Source organism: Piliocolobus tephrosceles, chromosome 3 (assembly GCF_002776525.5).
Source record: "Piliocolobus tephrosceles isolate RC106 chromosome 3, ASM277652v3, whole genome shotgun sequence".
NCBI lineage: Eukaryota > Metazoa > Chordata > Mammalia > Primates > Cercopithecidae > Piliocolobus > Piliocolobus tephrosceles.
Window position 1 is genome coordinate 20,051,404 of NC_045436.1, and position 27,688 is coordinate 20,079,091.

A 27,688-nucleotide genomic window follows, 5' to 3' on the forward strand; every position below is an offset into this window, starting at 1 on the left:
CTATATATAATGAGCCCTTCATATACATCAGAGGTGGCACTGTACAAGAGTGGGTAAAAAAACTGTTTTCTAGTAATTGATGTTGGGGCAACTGGCTATCTGATATGGTTTGGTTCTTTTGTCCCCTCCAAATCTCATGTTGAAATGTGATTTCCAATGTTAGAAGTGGGCTTAGTGGGAGGTGTCTGGGTCATGGAGGTGTACCCTTCATGAATGGCTTGGTGCCCTCACCATGGTAATGAGTGAGCTCTTGCTCTGTTAGTGAGTTCACAACAAAGCTGGTTGTTTAAAGGAGCCTGGCATCTCTCTCATGCTACCCCTCTCACCATGTGACACGCCTGCTTCCACTTCAGCTTCTATCATGATCGGAAGCTTCCTGAGGCCCTCACCAGAAGCAAATGCCAGCACTATGCTTTCTATACAGCCTTTACGACCTCTTTTCTTTCCTTTTTTTTTTTTTTTTGAGATGGAGTGTAACTGTCAACCAGCCTGGAGTGCAGTGGCATGATCTGGGCTCACTGCAACCTCTGCCTCCCAGGTTCAAGCAATTCTCCTGCCGCAGCCTCCTGAGTAGCTGGGATTACAGGCACCTACCACCATGCCTAATTTTTTGTATTTTTAGTGGAGACGGGGTTTCAGCATGTTGGCCAGGCTGGTTTCGAACTCTTGACCTCAGGTGATTCACCCACTTGGGCCTCCCAAAGTGCAGGGATTACAGGCTTGAGCCACAGGGCCTGGCCAACCTCTTTTCTTTATAAATTGTCCGGCCTCAAGCATTCCTTTACAGCAATGCAAAACAGACTAGCACACTATCTATATGGAAAAAAAATGAATACACTCTAACACATAAACACACACATATAGAAATCACTCGGATGACTATAGAACTAAATGTAAAAGGCAAAGCTCTTACAAAATAATATAGAAAAATGTCTTCATAACATCAGGATAGGGATGTTTTTTAAAATGAAGACACAAAGAGCCTTGGCCATAAAGCAAAAGATTAACACATAGGACCACATTACAACTAAGAATATTTGTTCATAATTTGTCCATTAGAAGAGTGAAATGCACTCCATAGAAGATATCTGTAACACATTTACCCAACAAAAAGTTTGTGTCTAGAAAATAAAGAACTTCTACAAATCTGTAAGATAGATACTCCCAAAGAAAGATGAGCAAATGACCCGAATCGGTACTCTGAAAAGGATTTCCAAACAGACATGAAAAGATGCTAAATCTCTTTGACTACAAAGAAAATGTAAATTAAAACCACAATCAAAATCTATACATAGCACACTGACAAAATTAAAAGTGTGACAATATCAAGTGGTTAGTGAACGTGAAGCAATGGAAGCTCTCATACATTCTTGGTCTGAATGTATACTGAAACACTACTATGGAAAACAGGACCTATGACCCAAGAAGTTCACATCCAGGCCAAATAAAATTTGTGCCCCTAAGGACCTAAGTACCACACAAGTACATGCATAATATTCAAAGTAGCATTGTTAATAACCACCAAAACCTGTTAGGAGCTTAAAGATTCATCAAAAGTAAAATAGGCAAACTGTAGTAAATTCATTTTTTAAAAATGATATATAATAGTTTAGAGCAACCACACAGCTACTACCTGCAACAGCATGCATGATTCTTGAAACCCACATTGTGTGAAACCAAGAAACAAAGGCACATATACTATATGATTCCATTTTCTTAACTTTCAAAAACAGGTAATGCTAAATTATATACTTCTTTTCTCAACACACCATTTCTGGCTTGAATAAATTATATTCTTAAGGATGCATACTGAGGTGAGCAAACCGTAAAGTAAAGCAAGAAAGAGATTAGACAAAGAGAAAATAGTATTTACCTTCAGAGGGAAAAGAAGGGTTGCGATTAGGAACATACGCAGGAGGCTTCTGGAATATGGTTATGATTTATTTTCTTAACCTGCGTGGGCTACAAAGATGCTTGCTTTGTAATAACTTATTAAACTACACAATTATGTTTTATGCATTTGCTGATGTGTTATGTCACAATTCAAAAGTCTTTAAGTTAAAAACGTATCCTAAGTATCTCTAATTCTATTAATATCTAATGTGGATTTCTTTTTTTTCCCTACCTAAACCTTTCCAGTTTAATCTTATTTACAGTCTCAATCAGTTGTAGGTAACAAATTTCATAAGCATCTAAACTGACTTTAATGTGTTCTAAGGTGCTGCTTTTTCCAAGGAATTTCCTCTGTATTTCAGAACTGTGTAAAATAGGTCCATAGACTTCCTATGATTTTATGTATAATCAATCCTCTGTATCCAGGGGTTCCACATCTGTGGTTTCCACATATGTGGATTCAACCAACTATGGCTTGAAAATATTTGGGAGGAAAATGGATGGTTGTTCTGTTCTGAACATGAACAGGCTTCCTTTTCTTGTCGTGATTCCCTGAGCAATACAGTAGCACAACTATTTACACAATATTTATATTTTATCAGGTATTATAAGCAATCTACAGACAATTTAAAGCATATAAGAGGATGTGTGTAGGTGATATGTAAACACTATGTCATTTTATATAGGAGACTCGAAAATCCGTGCATTTTGGTACCTAAGGGGCTCCTGGAGCCAAACTCTCACAAATACCGAGAAATGACTGTATTTACTTCGGCTTATGATTTTACAGGTTTAGCACATAACTCCTTCAGCCCTTTTCAACTGAAATTCTTAACCAGAACCACAATACAAAACATGAAACTTGAAAATTTTCTCAATTCTCCCAAGGACAGTTTGTAGGTAATATTCTACATGCACAGAAGAAAAGTTAATTTGTCCCATCATGACATTAGGGTGAGAAAGGTAGAGTGAAGAGGTAGTCATTTTAGTTAACTTTCTTTGAAAGTTTTTTAAGAAGAAAAGTGCAATGACAATAATTAAGGTGGTAACTGCAGTATAAACCACCAGTTTCTGGATATTATGAAATTAAGCTCACTTCTTTCCAATGACCTTTGTGATGATAACTATCCAGTACTTGATTGACTTTCCACTGGCATCTTAGGCTAATTTTATCAAGGCACCAGTTTATTATTAATACCAACTACTTTCCTAGTTCATTAGTAACATCCTGAATTACAGCATTTCATAAACTTAGTATGAGTTTGTCTTCCCTAAACGCATTAGCTAACTCTTAAATAAACACACAAATTTGGGCAGTCTCCTACTCCCTCATATAAGCATAATAGGTTAACTAGGTTGATCTGGCTGAAGCCGTCTGGAGACACAGGTGTAGAATGTTTACAAAGTAGTTGGCAACAGAAGATGAAGTGTCAAATGTATTAAGAACATGACCCTGCTTAGAATAAATATCAGATGAACTTTAGAATTATTTATTTCTAAAAATAATTCTGAGTAGAGCATTTAAAAGAGCTCTGACCTTTTCCCAACAGACATTAAATGGTAGCAGTCTTTGTTAACTTCATTTAAGAATTTCTGATAAAAACTCTACCAAAGATTTGCAATGTAACCATTCTATACTTTCTATACTGGCTTAAGAATATACGTTGTCAAATTTGACTTTAGTGTCAAATGTCTTACTCATAAGAATACTACCAATGTTACCCGAAAATGCCAGATAAAACAATAAAACTAAAATCAACTTGTCATCTACTGAAGACAATATGCGCAAACATAACCTCTGAAACTCTGTAGCAAAGCCAAATTCTTCTAACTGAGAATACTTTTCTTGGAGCTATACCACAACTTTATACTGTTGGAAATTTTTCTGTGCTTATAAATCTACATACAAGAATACCAGGATTCCTAAAACATCTTTCTTGGATTTATTAATGTTTTATCAGCAGTTAATATCAAAGAGCTTCATTATTCTTATTCACAGAAAGAACCAATGCCAACTGTTTTATCAGCACTCAGAGTTTACCTCTAGCAACAATTCCACCACTCACTGTTTTTACGTTTGTTTGATTGATTGATAGGGTCTCACTCTGTCACCCAGGCTAGATGGAGTCCAGTAGCATGATCATGGCTCACTGCAGCCTTGACTTCCCAGCCTCCAAGTAGCTGGGACTACAGCCGGGCACCACCATGCTCCAGCTAATTATTGTATTTTTTGTAGAGACAAGGTCTTGCCATGTTGCCCAGACTGGTCTCAAGCTCTTGGGCTCAAGCAATCTGCCCACTTCGGCCTCCCAAAGTGCTGGGATTATAGGCATGAGCCACTGTGCCCAGCCTTCCACCACTATTTTTCAAAACATCACATTCACTACACATTAACGGATGTTTTATTTCTGTGAACTGAAAATACATTTGTGTATCTGATTATGATGCAACCATTAAAAATGATTTAAGCTCTTGCACCATAAGGCAGTGTTTCATGTATTAAAAATCTTCTGCCTTACTGCATGTGCTAGAAATATAGAACATTTGTCCTCATACCCCCTCATTCTACATCAAAACAATCAGTATAGCTGGCTGATTTTACTCCTAAATCTATTTTGAATCTCTCTACTCTCTATCACTACCTATAGCCCTAGACACTATAATTTCTTTTCTGAACTATGATATTTACCTCCACGCACTCACCACCTAACAATCCATTTGCCCCCACAGCCTCTGAATGATCTTTTAAAATTACAAAGATCTTATGACTCCCTTGATTCAAAAATCTTCAGTGGTTTCCCACCACTCTTGGGGAAAAGTGCCAAAAACTTTACATGTATTATTTAGACCTTGCTTAACTACCTCTTCAGCCTCAGTCCCTCCCTTTCTAGTTATCATTCTCTACACTCCAGCCATTTTACCTCTAATGCTCCAAGCTCCTTCCCTCTGCCTGCAACTGTACCTGTACAAGCTCCTAGCACCTCCAATGCCCTGCTTCCTTCTTTCACATGCCTAACTTGCATTCATTTTTCAGTTCTCATCTTAAATAATTATATTCATTTTTGATTTCCCCACTTACATGTTCTCACAGTCATACTTTTTTTTTTTTTTAAGATATTCTCATTTTATCACCCAGGCTGGAATGCAGTGGCACCATCTCAGCTTACTGCAACCTCTGCCTCCTGGATTCAAGCGATTCTTGTGCCTCAGCCTCCTGAGTAACTGGGATTACAGGCATGCACCACCACACCTGGCTGGTTTTTGTATTTTTAGTAGAGACAGGGTTTAGCTATGCTGCCTGTCTCAAACTCCTGGCTTCAAGTGATCCATCTGCCTCGGCCTCCCAAAGTGCCGGGATTATAGGCATGAGCCACTGTGCCTGGCTGACATTCATACTTCTTTACAGCCCTTATCATATCACAGTTGTACCTTTTTTGGTGAGATTGTTTAATAGTACTCTCTATCACTAGAGTATAAGCTCCACAAGAGAAGGACACATCATTCTTCTTCACTGCTCTATCCTTAGCACCTACCAAGATGTCTGGTCCACAAAGGAGTCTAGTAATTATTTGCTGAATGAAATACACATAGCATTCAATCTACAAAAAAAAATATCCCAATAATCAGTTATCTCTGGGTGGTAGGAGTACAGGTAGTTTTCATTTTCTACCTTATGTTTTTCATCATTTACATTTTCTACAAAAAGCACATTTTGCTTTTATTACTTGAAAGTTAACTCTTTCCAACCCATTTTTAAAAATAAACTTCATTTTGGAATAATTTTAGATTTACAAAAGTTGCAAAGACGGTACAGAGATGTCCCAAAATACCTCTCATTCATAGTTTCCCCAATTGTTAACACGTTACATTTCCATGATACATTTGTCAAGACTAAGAAACTGACATTTGTATATTATTATTAAGTAAACTCCAGACTTTACATAGATTTCAGCACCTTTTCCATGAGTATCCTCTTTCTATTCCAGGTCCCAATACAGGATCCACACTGCATTTAGCTATCTTGTCTCCCTAAACTCCTTTGGTCTTAGTTTTTCAGTCTTTTCTAGTTTTCATGATTTTGACTAGTCAGGTATCCTGTAAAATGTCATCCAGTCTAAGCTCATCAGTTGCTTTTCTTGTGATTAGGCTAGGATTATGGGTCTTTGGAAAGACTATCACAAAGGTGACATGCTCTTCTTGTCACATATCAAGTGTACCTGATATCTATGATCTATCATTGGTGATATTAATTCACTATTTGGCTAAGATAGTGTTTTCCAGGTTTTTCCCTACTCTATTCTTTGGAAGTAAGTCAGTAAGTCTAGCCTACCCTCAAGGGAGGTAGGAATTAAGCTTCTCCTCCATAGAATGGAATGGGTACATAAATTATTTGATGGGAGATTTGTCTCTTTTACCTCATATTTATTCAATTCTTTATATCAACTTATATCCTTTGTATCATATATATGGGATTATTTTATACTTTGAGTTATAATTCATGCTACATTATTTTTGTTGCTCAAATTATTCCATCTTTGACCCTTGGGAGCTTTTTCAGGTAACTTCCTGTGTTCCTTTGATGTGCCCCCATGCTTTTGTTTTATGAGTACTTCTTCACTCCTGGTACTACAAGACACTCTGGCCACATTTTGTATTTCTACTCTCTCAGTCCTAGACTCTGCCATTCCTCCTAGGCAATCCAGGTCATTAATAAGATCTAAAGTTAACCATTTAAGATTTTTTTTTTTTAATTGAGATGGGGTCTTGCTCCGTCACCCAGGCTGGAGTGCAGTGGCAGATCTCGGCTAACCTTGACCTCCCCAGGCTCAAGTGATCTTCCCATCTCAGCCTCCTGCATATTGAGGACTACACGCAAGCAACACTATGTCCAGCTAATTTTTCTATTTTTTTGTAGAGACAGGGTTTCGCCATATTGCCCAGGCTGGTCTCGAATTCCTAGGATCAAGAGATACACCCACTTCAGCCTCCCAAAGTGTTGGCATTATAAGTGTGAGCCACCACATCCAGCCAACCATATAAGATTTTTATGAACCCGGGATAATCTATCTGAATGTCATGATGTAGGTGATCTGTTTGATAGCTGCAGAAAGTATAAGTAAGTTTAAACTTTGGGCACCCAGGCCAAAATTATCATAAAAGTCTCTCATTTTTAATATTAAATAGCAACACTTCCATCATTTCTTCTACCATATTCTTTTATTTTGTTTCCAAAATTAATCTGAGTCAAGTAGGTAGAATTGATATGTGTCCCTTCATTTTTTAGATGAGAAAATCTAAAAGGGTGTGATGATACTGACTAATGTCAGGCAGGCAGCCATTTTCCTCTGTGGTTTTCTCCTGGCTTTCTATTCTATCCCCAATTCCTTCTGGATTGCACTACCATTTTGGTGGACCCTTATGCAATACAGTTTAACAATACAGACAACTGGCTTATATCCTGCTACTCTACTGAATAACCCACCAGTTTAGTGTCCAGCTAAACCAACACTTCATATAACTGTATTAGTTTAATAATTAAAAAGGTCTGGGTGCTATGGCTCACGCCTGTAATCCCAGCATGTTAAGAGGCCGAGGGGGGCAGATCACTTGAGGTCAAGAATTCGAGACCAGCCTGGCCAACATAGCGAAACCCATCTCTACTGAAAGAAAAAAAAGGTATAAAAAATTAGCTGGGCACGGTGGCACATGCCTGTAGTCCCAGCTACTCGAGAGGCTGAGGCACGAGAATCACTTCAACACTCCAACTGGGAGGCGGAGGTTGTAGTAAGCCAAAGTATCACCAGGGCACTCTAGCCTAAATAACAGAGCGAGACTCTGTCTCAAAAATAATTATTAAAAAGGAAAAAAGACTCCTAAAAGGTATAAAATATGAGCAGTGAATATGTTAAATAGACGACTATTTTACAAAGAAGTAAACTCTTAACAAGCTCCTACCCTATGCATGCCAATGTATTACACATTTGTAAGAAGGAAGGATAAAACAAACAGTATATATGGCTTCCCATTATATATGAATATCCCTTCCCCACAAAATTTGGAAATAGAAAAAAATAAGAATGCTCATCAAGAGTTGAACTATGTAATCAAAACATAATGGATCAGCTCTAAACAGAACTATGTACATAAGAAAATAAATTACTTACAAACTAACAGAAATTACTAGGATAATTTTACTGAAAAAAAAATGTGTTGCTCAATTTAGGAGGAGGGCAGGCTATAAACAAGTAAGACAAATACAGATAAAGTCAAGAATGCAAGCACAATAGAAGCAACACCCAGTTTACTACATACAAGGGGCCCTTAACTTTAACTGAGGAGTAAGGTAAGGCTTACTAAAGGGACTGAGGGCTAATTTGAGAAGCAAAGTACAAGTAGTACTTTAGTACTACTTGGTATTGGAATACTATTAGTATTCTAGACAAAAGACCATGTATAAAGACCTGGAAAAATGACAGCCAGGCACAAGCTCAAAACTAACGTTTGGGCAATAGTACAACAGAAGGCCCAATTACCACATAGACAAAATATTTAGTTACACATCAAGTTTAAACTGTTAATATGTTCTATCCTATATACAATATACCTCAGAATGACCTGGAAGTTTAAATTCAGTTTTATAATTCTGCAGCCAAATTGCTGACAATTTGGAAAATACTAAAAATATAAAGAATAATTATAAATCCCCAAATTCCATCATGAAGAAAAAAGCACATTATTTTGGTGTATTTTCCTCCAATGCTTTTTCTGTGTGTGTATATAATATTGAAGAGAGTTGGGAAATCATATATGCAGATTTTACCCTTTTTATATAAACACTTCACTCTTAAAGTTTTTAATACAATATAACAAGTCACCTTATTCATGTATCCAGTATGCATTTGGCAGCTAGCTTATGTTAGAATTCTCAAAATGTGGTCAAGTATGGTCGAGAGACCCCAAAAATCTTTCTCAGGGGTCCATGAGGTTAAAAACAACACTTTCAATAATACTAAGCTATCCCTGTCAGTTTCCTACTGCTATTGTAACACACTGCCATAAACTTAGTTGCTTAAAACAACACAAATTTACTTTCTTATAGTTCTGGAGACCAGAAGTCTAAGATCAAGGTGTCAGCAGGGCAGTGTCCCTTTTGGAGGCTTCAGGGGAGAATCTGTTTCCTTGCCTTTTCTAGCTTCCAAAGGCCACTTTCATTCCTTGGATTATTCTCACATAATCTTCACAACATCACTTCTTGTTTCATTACCATGTCTGCTACCACTGACTCTTTTAAGGACCCTTGTGATTACATCAGAGATACCCAGATAATCCAGGATAATCACTCCATCTCTAGATATTTAATCACGAAGTCCATTTTATCATGTAAGGTAACATATTTACAGGTTTTAGGAATTCGGGTGTGGGGAGGGCCATTATTAAGTAGACCACAACATTCTTTGTCTTGTTCATTGTATTGGCCTTTCATTTATAGTACAAAAGCAATAGTGACGAAGACAGCCTGATATCTACCATAAATCAAAACAGTGGCACCAAAATTTACTAGAAGGTGTTGTATTGGGCAGGCATAGTGGCTGACACCTGTAATCCCAACACTTTGGGAGGCTGAAGCAGGCAGATCACTTGAGATCAGGAGTTCAAGACTAGCCTGGCCAACATGGTGAAGCCCCATTTCTACTAAAAAGACAAAAATTAGCCAGGCGTGGTGGTACACACCTGTAATCCCAGCTACTCGGGAGGCCAAAGCACGAGAATTGCTTGAACCCGGGAGGCGGAGGTTGCAGTGAGCCAAGATCATGCCACTGCACTCCAGCCTGGGCAACAGAGCCAGACTCCGTCTCAAAAAAAAAAGAAAAAAAAGCAGTTGTTATATTTTTCACCACCATTAATTTGCAGAAAACAAAAGCCTGTTTCACTTCCAAATGTTCTTGATAAAATGGTAAGTATTCATTTTATTAAATCACAACTCTTGAGTACACATCTTTTTAATATTCTGTGTAACAAACTAGAAAGAATGAACAGAACACTTTCACTCACACTGTTGTAGAATGGTTCCATCTTAAGGAAAAGCACGTGTCGGAATATTTGAGTTGTGAGCCGAACGTTTTTCACGGTACACCACTTTTTTTGGAAAGAAAAGCTGACACATTCACTTTAGTTATTTAGGCTAAAGATTTTGCCAGACATTTTCTCAACCTGTCTCTTTAAGTAAAACAACCGACAGTATAGTGTTGCCAATAAAAAAATTTGAACTCTCAAGCAAAAACCAAACTTTGGAAAACCTGTATTCATCACTGTGAGCCACAAAGCTTCCCAACACTTTGGAAGGCCGAGGTGGGAGGATCACTTTAGCCCAGGAGTTCGACATCAGCCTGGGCAACATAGTGAGATACCCCATCTCTACAAAAAAATTAAAAATTAGCTGGGTGTGTTGGTACATGCCTATAGTCCCAGCTACTTGGGAGGCTGAGGTGAGAGGATCAGTTGAGTCCACAGAGGTCGAGGCTGCAGTGAGCCGTGATCATGTCACTGCACTCCAGCCTGGATGATAGAATGAGACTCTGATTTAAAAAATATATATATATTTTGAGGCCAGGCGCAGTGGCGCACGCCTGTAATCCCAGCACTTTGGGAGGCCAAGGCGGGTGGATCACTCCTGAGGTCAGGAGTTTAAGACCAGCTTGACTAACATGGTGAAACCCCATCTCTACTAAATACAAAAAAGTAGTCAGGCGTGGTAGCACATGCCTGTAATCCCAGCTACTTGGGAGACTGAGGCAGGAGAATCGCTTGGAACCCAGGAGGCAGAGGTTGCAGTGAGCAGAGATCACGCCACTGCACTCCAGCTTGGGCAACCAGAGCAAAAATCTGTCTCAAAAAAAAAAAAAAAAAAAAATTTTTGAATGAAGACTCCTGACTTTGCCCATGGGAGCAGCCTTTACTTTTCATTAAGAGGACTTCTGGTGGCTTCTATTCAGTCTTACATTCAGCTGGGCTGTGTTCTATTGCTAAAGAAAGACTAGCTAAATGTAAATAACACACTCTTTTATAATATAGCTCTGTTATAATTCTAAAATCACTGTTATCTAATATGTATCAAATCTCAGAAAAAATATACATTGATGACCTTCTGAAACTGTCTATTCAGTCCATCTATTCGAAGATACTCTAAAATACACCTATGAATCCTGCCAGAACATCACAAATAATCAATGTTTATACTATACAATAATGGTGTCTTTGTGGAATCTTGTGATTCAAGTAGGAGATATTGAAGAATGTTAATAATAAAAGCCCTGTTAGGCCGGGCGCAGTGGCTCACACCTGTAATCCCAGCACTTTGAAAGGCCGAGGCAGGTAGATTGCTTGAGCCCAGGAGTTGGAGACCAGCCTGGGCAACAAGGAGAAACCCTATCTCTACAAACAAAATACAAAACAATTAGCCAGGCGTGGTGGTGCACACCTGAAGTGCCAGCTACTCAGGAGGCTGAGGTGGGAGGATGGCTTGAGCCTGGGAGTGCAGAGGTTGCAATGAGCTGAGATCACGCCACTGGGTGTGACAGAGTCAGACCCCTGTCTGGAAAGACAGCCTGGGTAACAGAGCCAGACTCCATCTCAAAACAAAAAACAAAAAACAAAAAAAGCCCTGTGAAACTTTACTGCTTACTCCAAACATATTCCTAAAAATCACTGTTTCATATACTAGATAGTAACCACTTCATAATGTCACTTGGAAATTTATCTTAATATTAGTAATAGGGTGTCGGCTGAACAACTGGTTAGGTTTTTGTTTTATAAACACTTTGGATCATTTAACTAAACAGTTTCTTTTATTTACTTGCTGCTACAAAGTTTAGAGGCAAATTTGTCGTCTCCCCTTAAAATGTATATTGGTAAATCAGGCGTGGTGGATCACGCTTATAATTCCACCACTTTGGGAGGATGAGGCAGGAGGACGGCTTGAGGCCAGGAGTTTGAGACCAGCCTGGTCAACACAGTGAGATCCCATCTCTACAAAACATATTTTAAAGTTAAAAAACAATAATAAATTTTAAAATGTATATTGGTAACTTTTATTGGTCTCATATCTACATTTTAGATCACCTCAAGTTGTTTTCCCTTTGCTTCATCTGTGTCAAATATTTATGCAAATGATTGAATTCTGTTTATCCTTTTAAGTTGCTTTATATCCTTTTTTGGAATGCAGTAGATTACTAGTATATTTCTCACTATAAGTACATTTGTATTATGGTTTTACCTAATGAGATCTAAAACCCTAGTTAATATGAATCCGCCTCTTAGAGACAGCTGGTTTCATGCTGATGCCATGTTTCTGCATTCACAGGAGGAAGGGCTGGACCCTGTATTTGTGTTATGTACCCTCACTCTAGGAGGTGTCTTGACACTAAGAGATGGCCACTCAGCTTCTGGCATTATCACTCTGCATCTACTTTGCCAAGCTTCTTCTTTTGAAATGTCTTGTGTAGGTAGTAGTTATGAATATACCACCCAGAAGAATATGAGATGAATAAACTTACAAATATTTTGAATAAAGCTCAATCTAACAATAGATATTTGAATGAAAATACTGGAATCTCTTGTAATAGCTCAGAAGGTAGCTTAAGTTTTAGCAGGGTAGGATGACAACACCTTGACCAGGACAATCCACCTCTGAGCCTCCTCTACTATGTGGTTTCTGAGTTCTGAAGCTCAGAATGTTACATATATGGGAAGCAGAATACAATAATCTATGGATTTCTCTGGATTCCATTCCCGGTTACCACATGCCCCAAGATTTCCAATAAATCAGAAAACCTCACATTTGCATTTTAGTATTTCCAAAGGTTGTATTATTATTATTATTTTTAGAGACCGGGTTTCACTATGCTGCCTAGGCCAGAGTGCAAGGGCTATTTACAGGTGCGATCATAGCACCCGACGGCCTTGAATACCTGGGCTCAAGCAATCCCCTTGCCTCAGCCTCCCAAGCAGCTGCGACATCGGGTGCCCGGCTTCCAAGGCTGTTTTTATTTTTAGTTTTTAAAGTTATGTATAGATAGGAAATCAAACACTTAGGAGTGAGCCCTCTCAACTCTTACTCTTCTCACATCTCCCTCTCAGTCTATACATAATCAGAAACCTGGGAGAGGCCCCTGATGTTGTCAAGTAAACATCTCAGATGTGATAAAAAAGGATACAGGGGCCTAAATTTTAAACTTACTAGCATATTCATGTTATCAACATAAATTAACTACTGAAAGTTAATTTGCTTAAACATGTGGCTGATTACAGTTTTTACCCCATCAGTCAATCTCAGTAACTTCTCTTACTTCAAGTGAAGATAGTACTATCTAAGAATAATTGTAAAGCTGCACTCATGAAAAGTCATGTGCTTCATTTTCAGTGAGTCAAGAGCCATATGGTTCTCTTTAATGAATACAACGCTGGCAACAAAATCTTGGCTCTCCTTTCCTGTTACTTGCGATAAAAAATTTTTGCATTTTCCATGGAATCTGAATTACTGACCAAAATGACTCATTCAAATTAGATATACCTAATATAAACACATTTCAGGCCTAATTTTTCAGCTTTCTGCTAGCTTAAATTTCTGACTGATACTACTAGTCATCATTATTCAGAATAACTTCTATTTTTTAATCACAGTGTACTCTAGATTGTTTAGCACTCACTCTGAGCAGACTGATTACATTTTTGAGATTATTAAGTACACAGTTACTTTCAAAGCAAGAGCTATGCGACAGATATCTACTGAAGTCAGTAGATTCCAAAGCAGTTTATCTCTGACAAGCTAAATCCTAATCCAGATGTCATATTTGAGTTCCAGAGCTACAGCTTTTCATTAATACTAGTAGAAATGTTACTGACATCTCATTTGAACATGAACATAAAAGAATGCTGCTTATGTTGGGGGTACAGAGTCTAACATATCCAAAGGGGAAGTAATCTAGAAGAGAACAGAAATGGCTACTATTTAGTGAGTCCTTACCATAAGCCAGTCACACTCTAAGGATTCTACATGCATTATTTATCTGTTAAGATCTCTACATGCATTTAATTCTCAGATTAATCATTTAAAGAGTTTATCACTTAGAAGTTTATTACTATGTTGTACATGAGAATAAATTGAAGTATAAAGAGGCTATGTGACTTGCCAAAAGTTACAGAGAGAGTAACTGACAGAACCAGGATGTAAATTCAGGTCACCAACTTGAGAGCCACTGAACATCATGGATTTTCATTCACCACATATTCAAAAAAACACTATCAGTACCTTCTGGTAATTGTTATTTTCTGGTATGCTAAAAAGATACGGAGTCATGAAGAATTACTGCTTGACTTACTAACCACTCCCATACTCCCCAGATATTGAGCAGAAACAGAAATAAGCTTTTTCCTCTGATACCTGCTTTAACCCATAGTGGGAGACCTAATGTGAGGCTCCAACTTCTTCCAAGACAATCCCCTTCCTGCTACTGTTAACAGGAGAATATCAGCTATGTTGAAAGAAAGAATATTCACTATCTTCAAAAAGGACATTCACGGTTTCACATATATAATACTTATCCCTATTGCTGGATGTTCATGCATTATCTTCCCTCTACAACAACCTTCCCAATTCTAAAGGGATATCAAAATGATATCTTTATTTGGTGAGATGTAACATTTGGAATCTGTACCACGGAATTTAAAACTCATATAGTTACTTTTGACTGTTACTCCACAACTTACACCTTCAACTACACTAACTTTGAGGACAGAATCTTTATATAAACTACCAATACACTGGGTACAGTGGCTCATGCCTGTAATCCCAGCACTGTGGGAGGCCAAGGCAAGAGGATCGTTCGAGCCTAAAAGTTCAAAACCACCCTGGGCAACATAGTGAGACCCCATCGCTACAAAAAATTTTAAAAATTAGCTGGTGGTGTGCAACTGTGGTCCTACTCAGAAGGCTGAGGCACAAGTATCTCTTGAGCCCAGGAGGTAAACGCTGTAGTTAGCCATCATCGTGCCACTGCACTCCAGACTAGGCAAAACAGCAAGACTGTCTCCAAAACAAGAAAAGAAAACACCAATGGTTGCCTATGCTATAATCATTCCAACTTTATACTTGCTAATTGGGCCTTCCTCTTGTTTGCATGTTAAAGTGCCTAATTTCAGAGAAGGAATCATAATTGTCCTAACCAATCAGTAATCTCATTCCCCTTTGCCAGTTATCAATCTTGGGGTAGGCATGTGACCCAATTATGGCTGGTGACACAAAAGGAAGTCTATTGATAAGGTTCTAGAAAAATTATCCTCCCTGATAAAAGAGCAACGTAAGTAGATCCTTTCTGTGCCCTTGCCCCATCCTTACTGCTTGGCACTCTCTCCTACTGAATACCATGAGTAAAGACATCACCAGCACTTGACGGCAATGTGGGAAGATGGAAGGAGTCAGCTCATCCTATGTCTTCCTACTTCCTGGAGTTAATTTTCCCCCTCACATAAAGGGCTAAAGAGCTATTTAAACACAGAAAAAATGGGTATGCTATTAATTTCACCTAATGTTTCAAATGATGAATATATGTATTTTTCCTGTTTATAATTTTGTCATTAAAATTAGAAAAAAAAATCTGTGATGAAGAGAGCAAATGACCAATAACAGCAAAATACTGTATTTTAAACCAGTAAATATCCAAGGGAGCTAGAACTTGAAGTGTCAATATTCTGAAAAGAAGTGAAACAAAAGAAGGTAAAACCCAATAGTCTCAACCATTTTTATTCTTGAGCTATTTCCTGTTGAGAAAATGGTGAGGAAGCAGAAAGGGGAAAAAAGAGGTAAAGTATTCTGAAGTCCCTGCATTTTTCATAAAGTGGTAAAAGTACTAATGCCTAGAACTAATAAATCAAGGATACATGTAATAATCTCTAGGGTAGCCTACTGAACAAAAAATAAGAGAACATATAATAAGGTATTGAAGGTAACAGAAATAACGGGAGAGGAAAGAACAGATGTGACAAACAGAAAACAAATGGAGGATGGTCTGAAACCAAACATATTGGTGATTATGTTAAATGCAAACAGACTATAAACCAATAAAAGACAAAAACAAATTTAAAAACCAAAACTCATATATATGCTGGGCATTGGCATATGGATAAAATAAGACAAATATTTCAATGTAACACAGTAGAAAGCCCAGAAACAGATCTACAAAACTATAGCCACTTGATACATGACAAAGATGTCACTGTAGTACATTGGAAAAAGGAAAGTTTTTTCCAATAAATGGTGCGGGGCCAACCAGTTTTTCATATAGGAAAAAAATGAATCTGAACTCTTAACCCACATCATATTTAAAAAATTAACTGCAGGTAGATACATCTAAATGTGAATGACACAAAAATAAAACTTCTAGAACAAAACAGGAGAATATCTTTGTGATGTTGAGGTATGGGAAGACTTGTTAAACAGAACACAAAAAACACTAAGAAGAAAGGAAAAGAAAAAAGTTTTTTTTGTTGGTGGTGGTGGTGGTGTTTGTTTTTTGAGATGGGGTTTTGCTCTGGTGCCTAGCAGGAGTGCAGTGGTGCAATAAAAGCTAACTTTTTTTTCTTTTGCATTTTTATTGTAGAGACAGAGTCTCCCGTTGTTGCCCAGGTTGGTCTCAAACTCCTGGCCTCAAGCAATCCTCCTGCCTCAGCCTTCCAAAGTGCTGGGATTGTAGACATACGCGACTGAGACCAGCTTAGAATAAAGAAAAAGATTAGCTGGATTTCATTAGAATTGATGATATCTTCACCAAAAGATTCCTTTAAGAGAGTAAAAAAAATACGACAGAATGAGAGAAGATAACAGCAATACTGAACATGTAGCTAAAAAGGATTTATAATCAGAATGCATCATGAACTCCCATAAAACAGGGAAAAGGACTGAATAGGTGCTTTAAAAGAGGCAGTCTAAAAAGCTGATAAACACACAAAAAGGCATTTAAACTCATAAATCATCAAGTAAACATAAATTGAACCAAAATGAGAGACTACGGCAACCACACTAGAATAGTCAAATTTTTAAAAACTGGTATCATGTATAGGTGAAGATGTGGAGTAACTAGAACTCTCACACATTGCTAGTAGAAATGTACATGCTATATCCACTTTGATAGTATCTTTGAATAGGGTAATTGACAATTATCTATAAAAAAAAGAAAAGGAAGTCTCTCTGACAGTATCTGATAACACCGAGATATACATATTCTATGATCCAAGCATTCCATTCTGTGATATATATCATACAGAACTGTGTACACACACATGAAACACATGCACATGAAAATTCATAGTGGCACTGTTAGCAATAACCAAAATCTGAAAAAAAAAAAAAAAACCAACTAAATAATGAAATATCAATGTAGAATAACTAAATAAATTGAAGTATGTTTACACAATGGGACATTACACTAACAATGAAAATAAGTTAACTATTGCTATACACAACAATATAGACAATTTCAAAACGTAAGTAAAAGCCACAGACATAAAAGAGTATATAGTATGAATTCCATGTATATAAAGTTTAAATACTTGCAAAACTAATCTAGATAGAAATCAAAATAATATTGAAACTGAAGGTGGAACAAGGAAGGATTCTGAAACTACTGGTAATGTTTTATTTCTTGATTGAGGAGTTATATAATAAATGTTCACTTCACAGAAATTCATCAATTTCCACACTATGATTTGATGATGTACACCTCTCCGTATTACATTATATTTAAAAGCTTACCCTTAAATGTAGTAGCTTCTTTTAGGGTGATGAGGATGTTTGGAACTAGATAGGAACGGTAGTTGCACAATATTGTGAATGTGCTAAATGCCACTCAATTATACCTTTACAATGGTTAAGTTTATGTTCTGTAAATTTGACCTCAAATCTTTTAAGTTTCTGAAAAATGCAACCTCAATAAAATAGTGTACATATTATTAGTGGATATTCATGAATACAAACATTAGGCTGTCATGCTGAACTTACCAACTGCAGTGTCACCATCTAATAAGTTATCATCTTCAGATGTTTGAAAGTCCATAATCACACCTGCTCCATCTAAAAGTTCCTCATCACTGCTTGCACTTGTTATACTGTTGTAGCTGTTTCTATAGTAGCCTCTATGGAACAGCTGCTCAGACTCCATTTAGCTGTCTGATTATCTGTTGGGGGGAAAAAAGAGGAAAAAGTCTTAACATTTTTCAAACATACAATAAAAATCATTCAGTTTAACATCACAAAAGGAAAGTTATGATCTATGTGCTAAAAAAATTAAATACATTCACTGTAACAATAGTTACCTTTATTAAGTATTTTGGGGTGAGGTAATAATTTTACTCTCATTACACAGCTGTAAAAAAGAATGAAGAATTTCTCCAGGTAGATCTCCAATTGTTAAGTTGAAAAATGTAAAGTATATTTACATTTTTGCTTGTGCATGTATAGATTGTCTCAGGAGAGATTTCCAAGTAAGTTGTCCCTACCCCTGTGGGGTAGGGAACAAGACGGCTGAAGTACAAGGTTTGAAAAACAGACTGCCCCTTTTGAAGATTTTATCACGTGTAAGTACAACTTGATTTTAAAAATAAACATATTTATTTCATTCTCCTTTCATCATTTTAATATTTAAATCCTCAGAGCCTATGGTCAAACATTAGCCACCGATAAAACAGTAACAGGCAACAAACCAAAAAAGGGTATGTTTTCATTGTTCTTACTCTCAATATTCTTCAATCTATATTACTCCTAACTAGTTTGAGTTTTAAATACATCCACTTACTTACTCAATACCAAAATAAGAGTTCAACATAAGTATGGGGACATTAGCAATAGACTTTTAAACTGCATGTGTGGGACTTGAAAGATGCAGTCATAAAAGCAGTCAAACCAGTAAGCCTTGTAAAACAAGACTTATCAGATATGGCCTAGTAAGTACACACAGAAAAATGACAGATGAAGACTAAAGTAAGCACAGTTCAATTCCAGTGCTGAACTCTAGTAGTGAATCCTAATACTGAAGACTTGGAGTGTTTTAAGACAATCTCTTATACTCAGTAAATTTTCCTTCTGCAAATGGAAAAATAACCTCAAAGAGCTTTAATAACAAAAAGGTATTTATGAAGTTTTAGAAAACTAGACTATTACTGACAATAAATATCTTTTAAACAGATTATATAAATTTCCTCAAAGTATCACTTCGAAAAAGGTGAAGTTTTGAGAGCTCCTTGAGAGCATGCCTCTACTCTCCACATCTGGCATAATGACCGGCACAGTGTGAGAACAACAAATGTCAAACTATTCAATTCATGATGTCAAAAAGAGAAATATATTCAGTTTTCAATTTAAAAAATTCCTGTCTCCAAGAGTATTAAACTGTTCTTAGGGGAATAACCAAAACTAGCAAATAAATTAAAAAAGAAAAATGTAAATACTTGCTGCTTTGCAACTTTATGAATGTTTTATAGTTACTGCTACCAAAGATGGTATATTATACTGAGATTTGTTCGAGTATATTAATTAAAACAAAAGGAAAGTATGAAAGTAGCTGTTCATACTAAGAAATCTGCAGTTCCATAGAGGCAAACTAATTAAATATTATGTGGCTTTTGAGAAAATAACCAAAAGGCTTTTAAAAACATAAACATTAATAGTTTAAGAATCATTTAATTTTGATGTAGCAAAGCATGTATGCTAAGATTTTGTGAAGAACACAGACAGTGTGTTTTTATTTCTTTACAGAATAGAAGGGCTTATACATGTGATAACATTCAGTGAACATTAGCTAGAGGCTACACAGCACTGAGAAATCTCTCTAAAATCATTAAACCTTTTTATGTGTTAAGACTTCAATCAGCAAATTCCAATATATCTCCTTCATTTTATCCCTAAAAATCTCTCAAAAATCCTAAGTGGTAACGGGAAATTTTAACTATTTCTGTCAAAAAAATTAATTTCATAACACCTTTGAGACACCTAGCCTGCAGATCATTCTTTATAACATGAGCATGCAACTCTGCTCCAAATAAACCAATTAAACTCAGACCTGCATGGGTTTCATTTCTATAAATGTGATAAGATAAAAAAAAAAAAAAAAAAACTATTCCGCTAATTAACGCAGGAACCTATAGAGCTGTGCTGACTGATGCAGCAGCTACATGTAGCTGTCGAGCCATTGAAACATGGCTGGTCCAAACTGAAATGTGCTCTAAGTGTAAAATACCTGCCAGATTTCCAAGACTCAGTATTTAAAAAGGATGTCAAATATTTGACTAGAAATTTTATACTGATTACATGTTGAAATATTTTAGATCTAGTGGGTTAAATAAAATATATTTAAAATGAATCTCACCACTTTCTTTTTACCTTTTTACTGTGGCTACTAAAAAATTAAAAATTACCTACGTGGCTTGCATTTGCAGCACTAACACTTTTATTGAACAGCACCGCTATAAAATATTCAAATTTCTATAACAGCGTAAAGGACATATAACAAAAGAAAATCTGAACACCAGTGTTGAATATTTTTAGGTTCTAAACCCAATTCCCAGGTTTGGGCACAAAAGGCTATTTAGACTCTAACACAGCAGCCGAAATTTTACATATTTAAACAAATAATAATGCAAAGTCACTTTTTCCGTTTTAATTGCCAAAAAAAAAAATCATTTCAAAACATTGTAATAGAAGTGCAGTAGCTTGTAAATATGTTCTTACAAAACTATAAAAATTAGACATAAGCTGGGTGTGGTGTCGCATGCCTATAGTTCCAGCACTTTAGGAGGCTGAGGCAGGTGGATCACTCGAGGTCAAGAGCTCAAGACCCACCTGGCCATGGTGGTGAACTCCATCTCTATTAAAAATAAAAAATTGACCGGTCGTGATGGCAGCCGCCTGTAACCCCAGCTACTAAGGAGGCTGAGGCATGAAAATCACTTGAGCCAGGGAGGCGGCGGTTGCAGTGAGCTGACATTGTGCCCCTGCGCTCCAGCCTGGGCAACAGAGTGAAACTCTGTCTCAAACAAACAACAACAACAACAATAATAATAACAATTAGAGATAAACTATGAAAACTACCAGGAATAAGGCCTTGTTTACCTATAAATTCCTATACTATCTACGTGCAATTATCTTGCTTCCTTCGAATCTGATGACACTGCAGCCAGCACAGTTCTTTTTTTTCCAAAAAGTAAGTCTGTTCATAATCTCTCCACTCCATGCTAACATCTTTCAATCATTTTCTACTACCCTTAAGAGACAAACTCTTTAATATATCAGAAAAAGTTCTATGCAGCCCAGCCCCTGCTAGTTCCCCAGCTTCTTTTAATAATAGCCCTTCTGACTGGTATGAGATGGTGTCTCATTGTGGTTCTGATTTCTATTTCTCTAATGATTAGTGATGTTGAGCATTTTTTCATATACTTGTTGGCCAGTTGTATATCTTACTTTGAGGAGTATGTACTTCCTGGAGTACTCTAGACTCACTGATCTTCTTTCAGTCTCTCAGCCCTCCCAAGCTCTTTCCTGACTCCTACCCCAAGGCCTTTGTTGCTCCCTCTGCCTGGATCATACCCTCTCCTCTTCACCAACTTACTCTCTCAATATTTTGTTGAAGATTTTTACATCTATGTTCATCAGGGATACTGACCTGTAGTTTCCCTTTTTTGTGTGTCTTTGCTAGGTTTGGTATCAGGGTGAAGCTGGAATGAGTTGAGGAGTCCCTCCTCATTTTCTGGAGTCGTTTCAGTAGAATTGGTACCAGCTTTCTTTATACATCTGATAGAATTCAGCTATGAACACATGTGGTCCAAGGCTTTTCTGGTTGGTAGGTTTTTTTATTACCGATTCCATTTTGAAACTTGATATTGGTCTGTTCAGGATTTCAATTTCATCCTGATTTAATTTTGGGAGGTTGTTTACAGAATTTATCCATTTCCTCTGGATTTTCTAGTTCGTGTTTACAGAGGTGTTCATAATAGTTTCTGGGGATCTTTTGTATTTCCATGGAATTGGTTGTAATGTCATCTTTGTTGTTTCTGATTGTGTGGTGATTTGGATCTTCTCTCTTTCTCTTTGTTAATCTAGCTAACGTCTGACAAAGGTCTAATATCCACAATCTACCAGAAGCAAACAACTCAACAAGCAAAAAACAAACAACATCATTAAAAAGTGGGCAAGGACATGAACAGACACTTCTCAAAATAAGATATACAACTGGCCAATAAGCGTATCTAATCATTAGAGAAATGGAAATCAAAACCACAATGAAACACCATCTCACACCAGTCAGAATGGTTATGATTAAAAAGTCAAAAAACAACAGATGCTGGCAAGGCTATGGAATGCTTATACACTGCCAGTGGGAATGTAAATTAGCTCAGCCCCTGTGGAAAGCAGTTTGGAGATTTATCAAAGAACTTAAAACAGAATTACCATTTGACCCAGCAATGCCATTACTGGGTATATACCCAAAAGAAAATAAATTGTTCTCCATAAAAGATAGATGTGCTTATATGTTCATCACAGTACTACTCACAATAGCAAAAACACAGAATCAACCTAGGTGCTCATCAACAGTGGACCGGATAAATAAAGTATGGTACAGGCTGGGTGTGGTGGCTCACGCCTGTAATCCCAACACTTTGGGAGGCCGGAGGCAGGCAAATCACCTGAGGTCAGGAGTTCAAGACCAACCTGGCCAACATGGTGAAACCCTGTCTCTACTAAAAATACAAAAATTAGCCAGGCGTGATGGCAGGCACCTGTAATTCCAGCTACTCGGGAGGCTGAGACAGGAGAATTGCTTGAACCCGGAAGGCAGAGTTTGCAGTGAGCCAAGATCACGCCACTGCACTCCCACCGGGACGACAGAACAAGACTCTGTCTCAAAAAAAGAAAAGAAAAGAAAAGAATACCAATGAAAAGAAAAGAAAAAAAAGATAGTACATATATACCATGGAACACAGCCATAAAAAGAATAAAATCACGCCCTTTGCAGCAACGGGGATGCTGCTGGAGGTCATTATCCCAAGTGAATTAACCCAGTAACAGAAAACCAAATACTGCATGTTCTCATTTTACGTGGGAGCTAAACACTGGGTCCTCACAGACATATAGATGGCAACAATAGTCATGGAGGACTACCAGAGCGGGAAATGTAGGGAAGGAAGCAAGGGCTGAAAATCTGTTGAGTACTATACCCACTTCCTGGGTAATGGGTACAACTGTACCCCAAACTCCAGCATCATGCTATATACCCATGTAATAAACCTGCACATCTAAAATTAAAGTTGAAATTATAAAAATAAAAAAGAATTAACTCTCCTCATTTTTCAGGTCTTATATCAAGTATCCCTTTATTTAACAAACTCCTAACCAGAGCTTACTATATGCTAGGCAATATCTTAAGCCCTTTACAAATTCATTCATTTAATATTCATATTAAATATATGACAACCTTAAAGTATAAATGCTATTATTCTCCCCACTAAAAATGAGGGACTGAGGCACAAAGCATGTAAATAACTTGATCAAAGTCATGCAGTTAGTAAGGAAAGCCTCCCTGACCCACTTACTATCTGGATCAAATTTTCTCATTATCAGTTCTTATAGCTTTCTTTTACAGCACTTACCACAGCTGAATATTAAATTTATTTCTGTGATTATTTAATATTTGTCTTCCATTGTAGAACGTGTCATGAGGTCTGACACTCAATTTTTGCTCAACATTGTATACTCAATGGTTAGCAAAATACGTCACATTAGACCAGGAGTGGTGGCTCACAGCTGAAATCCCAGCACTTTGAGAAGCCTAGGAGGGCAGATCACCTGAGGTCAGGAGTTCAAGACCAGCGTGGCCAACATGATGAAACCCCGTCTCTACTAAAAATACAAAAATTAGCTGGGTGTGGTGGCGCGTGCCTGTAATCCCAGCTACTCAGGACGCTGAGGCAGAAGAATCACTTGAGCCCAGGAGGCAGAGGTTGCAGTAAGCTGAGATCACATCACTCACTACACTCCAGCCTGGGCAACTGAACAAGATCCACCTCAAAAAAAAAGAAAACGTGTCACAATAGGTGTTTGATTTTTTTTAAATTAAATTTTTATTTTGAGATAATTGTGGTTCCACATGTAGTTACAATAAATATTACAGAAAAAAAAATCCTGTATATCCTTTACCCAGTTTCCATTAATGGGAACATCTCACAAAACTAGAATATCACAATCAAGATACCAACATTGATACACAGTCAAGATACAGAATATTCCATCACCAAAAGTATCTCTCATGTTGCCCTTTTGTAGCCATCCCTCCCTAACCCCTAGCAACCCATAGTCTGTTTTCTACTTCAATAATTTTGCCATTTCAAGAATGTTATATAAATGATATGATATGGGGATTAACTCTTTGTTCTCAGCACCATTCTCTGGAGATTCGTCCAGGGTGTTATCAATAGTTCCTTCCTTTTTATCATAGTAGTCCATGATAATAGATGTGCCACAGTTTGTTTAACCATTCACCCAATGAAGAACATTTGGCCTGTTTCTACGTTTTGGTGACTATGAATAAAGTTGCTACAAACACACATGTACAGGTTTTCATAAAATGAACAGCCTTCATTTCTTTGGGCTAAATGTCAAAGAGTACAATAGTTGGATCATATAGTAGTCACGTATTTGGTTTTTAAAGAAACTGCCAAATTGTTTTCCAGAGTGGCTGTACCATTGTACATCTCTACCAACAATGTATGAATTTCTTGACATCGTTGCCAGCATTAGGTGTTGTCAGTGTTTCTTATTTTAGCTATTCTGATAGATGTACGGTAGTATCTTGATGCTTTAATTTGCATCTCCCTAATGGGTAATGATGCTGAACATTTTTTATGTTCTCGTTTGCTATATGTGTAATCCTCTTCAGTGAAATGACTATGTCTTTTGTCCATTTTCTAACTGGACTGCTTTCATACTGTTGAGTTTTAAGAGTTCTTTATATATTACAGATACTAGTTATTTGTCAGTTGTGTTGTCTGCAAATATTTTCTCCCCTCTGTAGTTTTTCTTTTCATCTTTTTAACAGGGTTTATAACAGAGCAAAAATATTTAATTTTGATGAAGTTTAACTTATCAATTTTTTTCTTTAAGCAGTATTCTTTTGGTGGCAAGTCAAAGAAACATACACCTAACCCTACCTCCCCAAAATTTTCTTCTATTTTTCCCTAAAGTTTTATAGTTTAATACTTTTATATTTTAGTCTGTGATCCATTTTAATTTGTATATGCATAGGGTATGAGACATAGGTTGAGATTCCTTTATTTGCGGGGGGGATGGGACAGTGTATGGATGTCTAACTGCTCCAATACCAACTGTTGAAAAAGTTATCTACCTCCATTGAGTTATTTTGTGCTTTTGACAAAAACTAGGCATATTTATGTGGATCTATTTCAGAGTTCTCTGTTCTGTCCCACTGATCTGTGTCTATATCTATGCCTGTACCACACAGTCTTGATTGCTGTAACTACATAATAAGTTTTGAAACTGGGTAGAGTGATTTTTCACACCTTATTCTTCTTTTTAATTGCCTTTTCATGTAAATTTTAGAATAATCTTGTCCATATCTAAAAAAAATCTTGTTGGGTTAATTATATGAATAAATAACAAGTGTATAAGAAATAAATGGTACATGTCTTCCTCGATGTTGTAAAAGAGCAAAAATTCAACAAGACCTGCACTAAATAAATATTTGCCCCAAAAGTGCTTGTCCTCCTACTTTTCCTATCTCAGTTTACAGGATCACCATTTATCTAGTATTCAAAGCTAGTTTTCGAGTCATTTATTAATTTATTTGATAATCATGTACTGCACACTTAGCACGTACCAGGCACAAAGCCAGGTGCTAGGGTAATGAATAAGATATGGTTCCTGTTCCTAAGGCAGTGAGGGTGAGGGACACAAACAAGAAGGACAGTATGGTACGATACACATCACAGGAGAGGTATATACCATGTATTTGATAAACCTGTGTGAAGTAAGCAAGCTGGATGGCAAGGAGTCTGTGAGCACTTAATAGAGGGAATGTTTTAGCAAAATATTGAAGAATTAGGATAAATTAATTGGGCTAACTATGAGGTAAAAAGTCAATACAGTCACACACAAAAAAAGTATGTGCAACAGCACAAAAGCATCATAGTAAAACCTGCTTGGGTAGCTTATGTAAGAGGTAAAGGACTAGAGAGTAGCTACAGAGGTAGACACAGGTCAGATGATGAAGGGGAGGGGCTCATGTATCACACTAAGAAACTTACATACTCATCTATACACAGGGGAACCCATGAAGAACTTTAGAGAAACCACATGATCAGACATGAATTTTAGCAAGCCAACACTAGCAGCAGTGTGAAAAACAGATAAGAAGGGTAAGAGACTGAAGGACTACAGATAGAGGGGCTGGAGATGAGACAAGACGTCTGAACGATTCTAAACATACGATAGGGCATAACTGAACTAAGTGATACGATACATATTGGTTTTCATCCATGGTTCCTGGTTTATAAGTCCCATAGCTCTCATTACATTTTTTAAAATATCAAATTTAATTTTATATAAGTAGAGACAGGATTTCACTATGTTGGCCAGGCTGGTCTCGAATTCCTGGCCTCAAGTGATCTGTGCACCTCGGCCTCCCAAAGTGATGGGATTACAGAGGTGAGCCACTGTGCCTGGCCTTACTACACTCTTTTGTTATAATGCTGGGGCACATTAAACCTCAGAAAGCAGAATCTCTTCTCTCTTGCTGACCTTTTCCTGCCCTGCTTTCCACCAAGCCAAGGCAGAACTCTAATCTTCCACAGCCTGTCTGACTGTGGGTCATAAGACGTTCACTTTAGAAGGGAGTTTGCCCCAGCCCCTGGAAAAAGGAAGGCTGCACAGATAAGCAGAAGCACTTGAACAGACAGGCTTTGCTGGGTTTCCCCACTGGGTCTATTAGTGCTGTTAGGTCATACCGTTTTTGTGCAATCATATTTCTACATAGTTGTTGACTGTGCCTATGTAATGAAGCCTCCATAAAAACCCAAAAAGAGCAGATTCAGAGAGCTTCTGAATAGCTGAACACTTGGAGGCTCCTAGAAGCTGGTGTACCAAGGGAATGCATGGAAGCTCCATGCTCTTTCCTCCTATCTCCCCCTATGCATCTGTTCATCTGTATCCTTTCAATATCCTTTATAATAAACTGGTAAGTGTTCCTCTGAGTTCTGTGAGCTGCTCTAGCACATTAATTGAACCCAAGGATGCAAGGAGTGGAGGAGTCATAGGATCCCTGATTTATAGCCAGTGTATCAGAAGCACAGGCAAAATCAAAATAACCTGGGGCTTGTGATTAGCATTGGAAGTGGGGGAAGTCTTTTGGGACCTGCTCTCAACCTGTGGTATCTGACGTTACCTCTAGGTATACAGTGTTGGAACTGGGGGGCACCCAGTTGGTATCTGCTGCAGAACTTGACTGGTTGCTGTGGGAAGAGACACCCCCACGCATGTGATCACAAAGTCTTCTGTGTTAATTGTTGTTGTGTTGAGTGAGAGAATAAGAAAATACTTTGGTTGTGATTTTATCCTGCTCACTAAGACACACCAACATTGGGAAGCAGAGAGAGTTTGAAGAAATATTTAAGAGGACCTGGTAATTAATAAGATCTAGGGAATGGTAAAGAAGAATCTAAGATATCCACTAAGGTTCCAACT

The 27,688-nt window shown here is 37.4% G+C and overlaps 1 protein-coding gene across 2 annotated transcripts in view; it reads right to left on the bottom strand.

Moving 5' to 3' along the window:
- CLCN3 (chloride voltage-gated channel 3) overlaps positions 1-27,688 on the bottom strand; it is a 101,585-nt gene that overhangs the window by 68,070 nt on the left and 5,827 nt on the right. For both annotated transcript variants that reach the window (XM_023228927.3, XM_023228961.2), the window contains exon 2: positions 17,945-18,120. In XM_023228927.3, coding sequence (XP_023084695.1) covers positions 17,945-18,104 — 160 coding nt within the window. In that variant the 5' untranslated portion in view covers positions 18,105-18,120. The remainder of the gene's footprint in view (positions 1-17,944; positions 18,121-27,688) is intronic.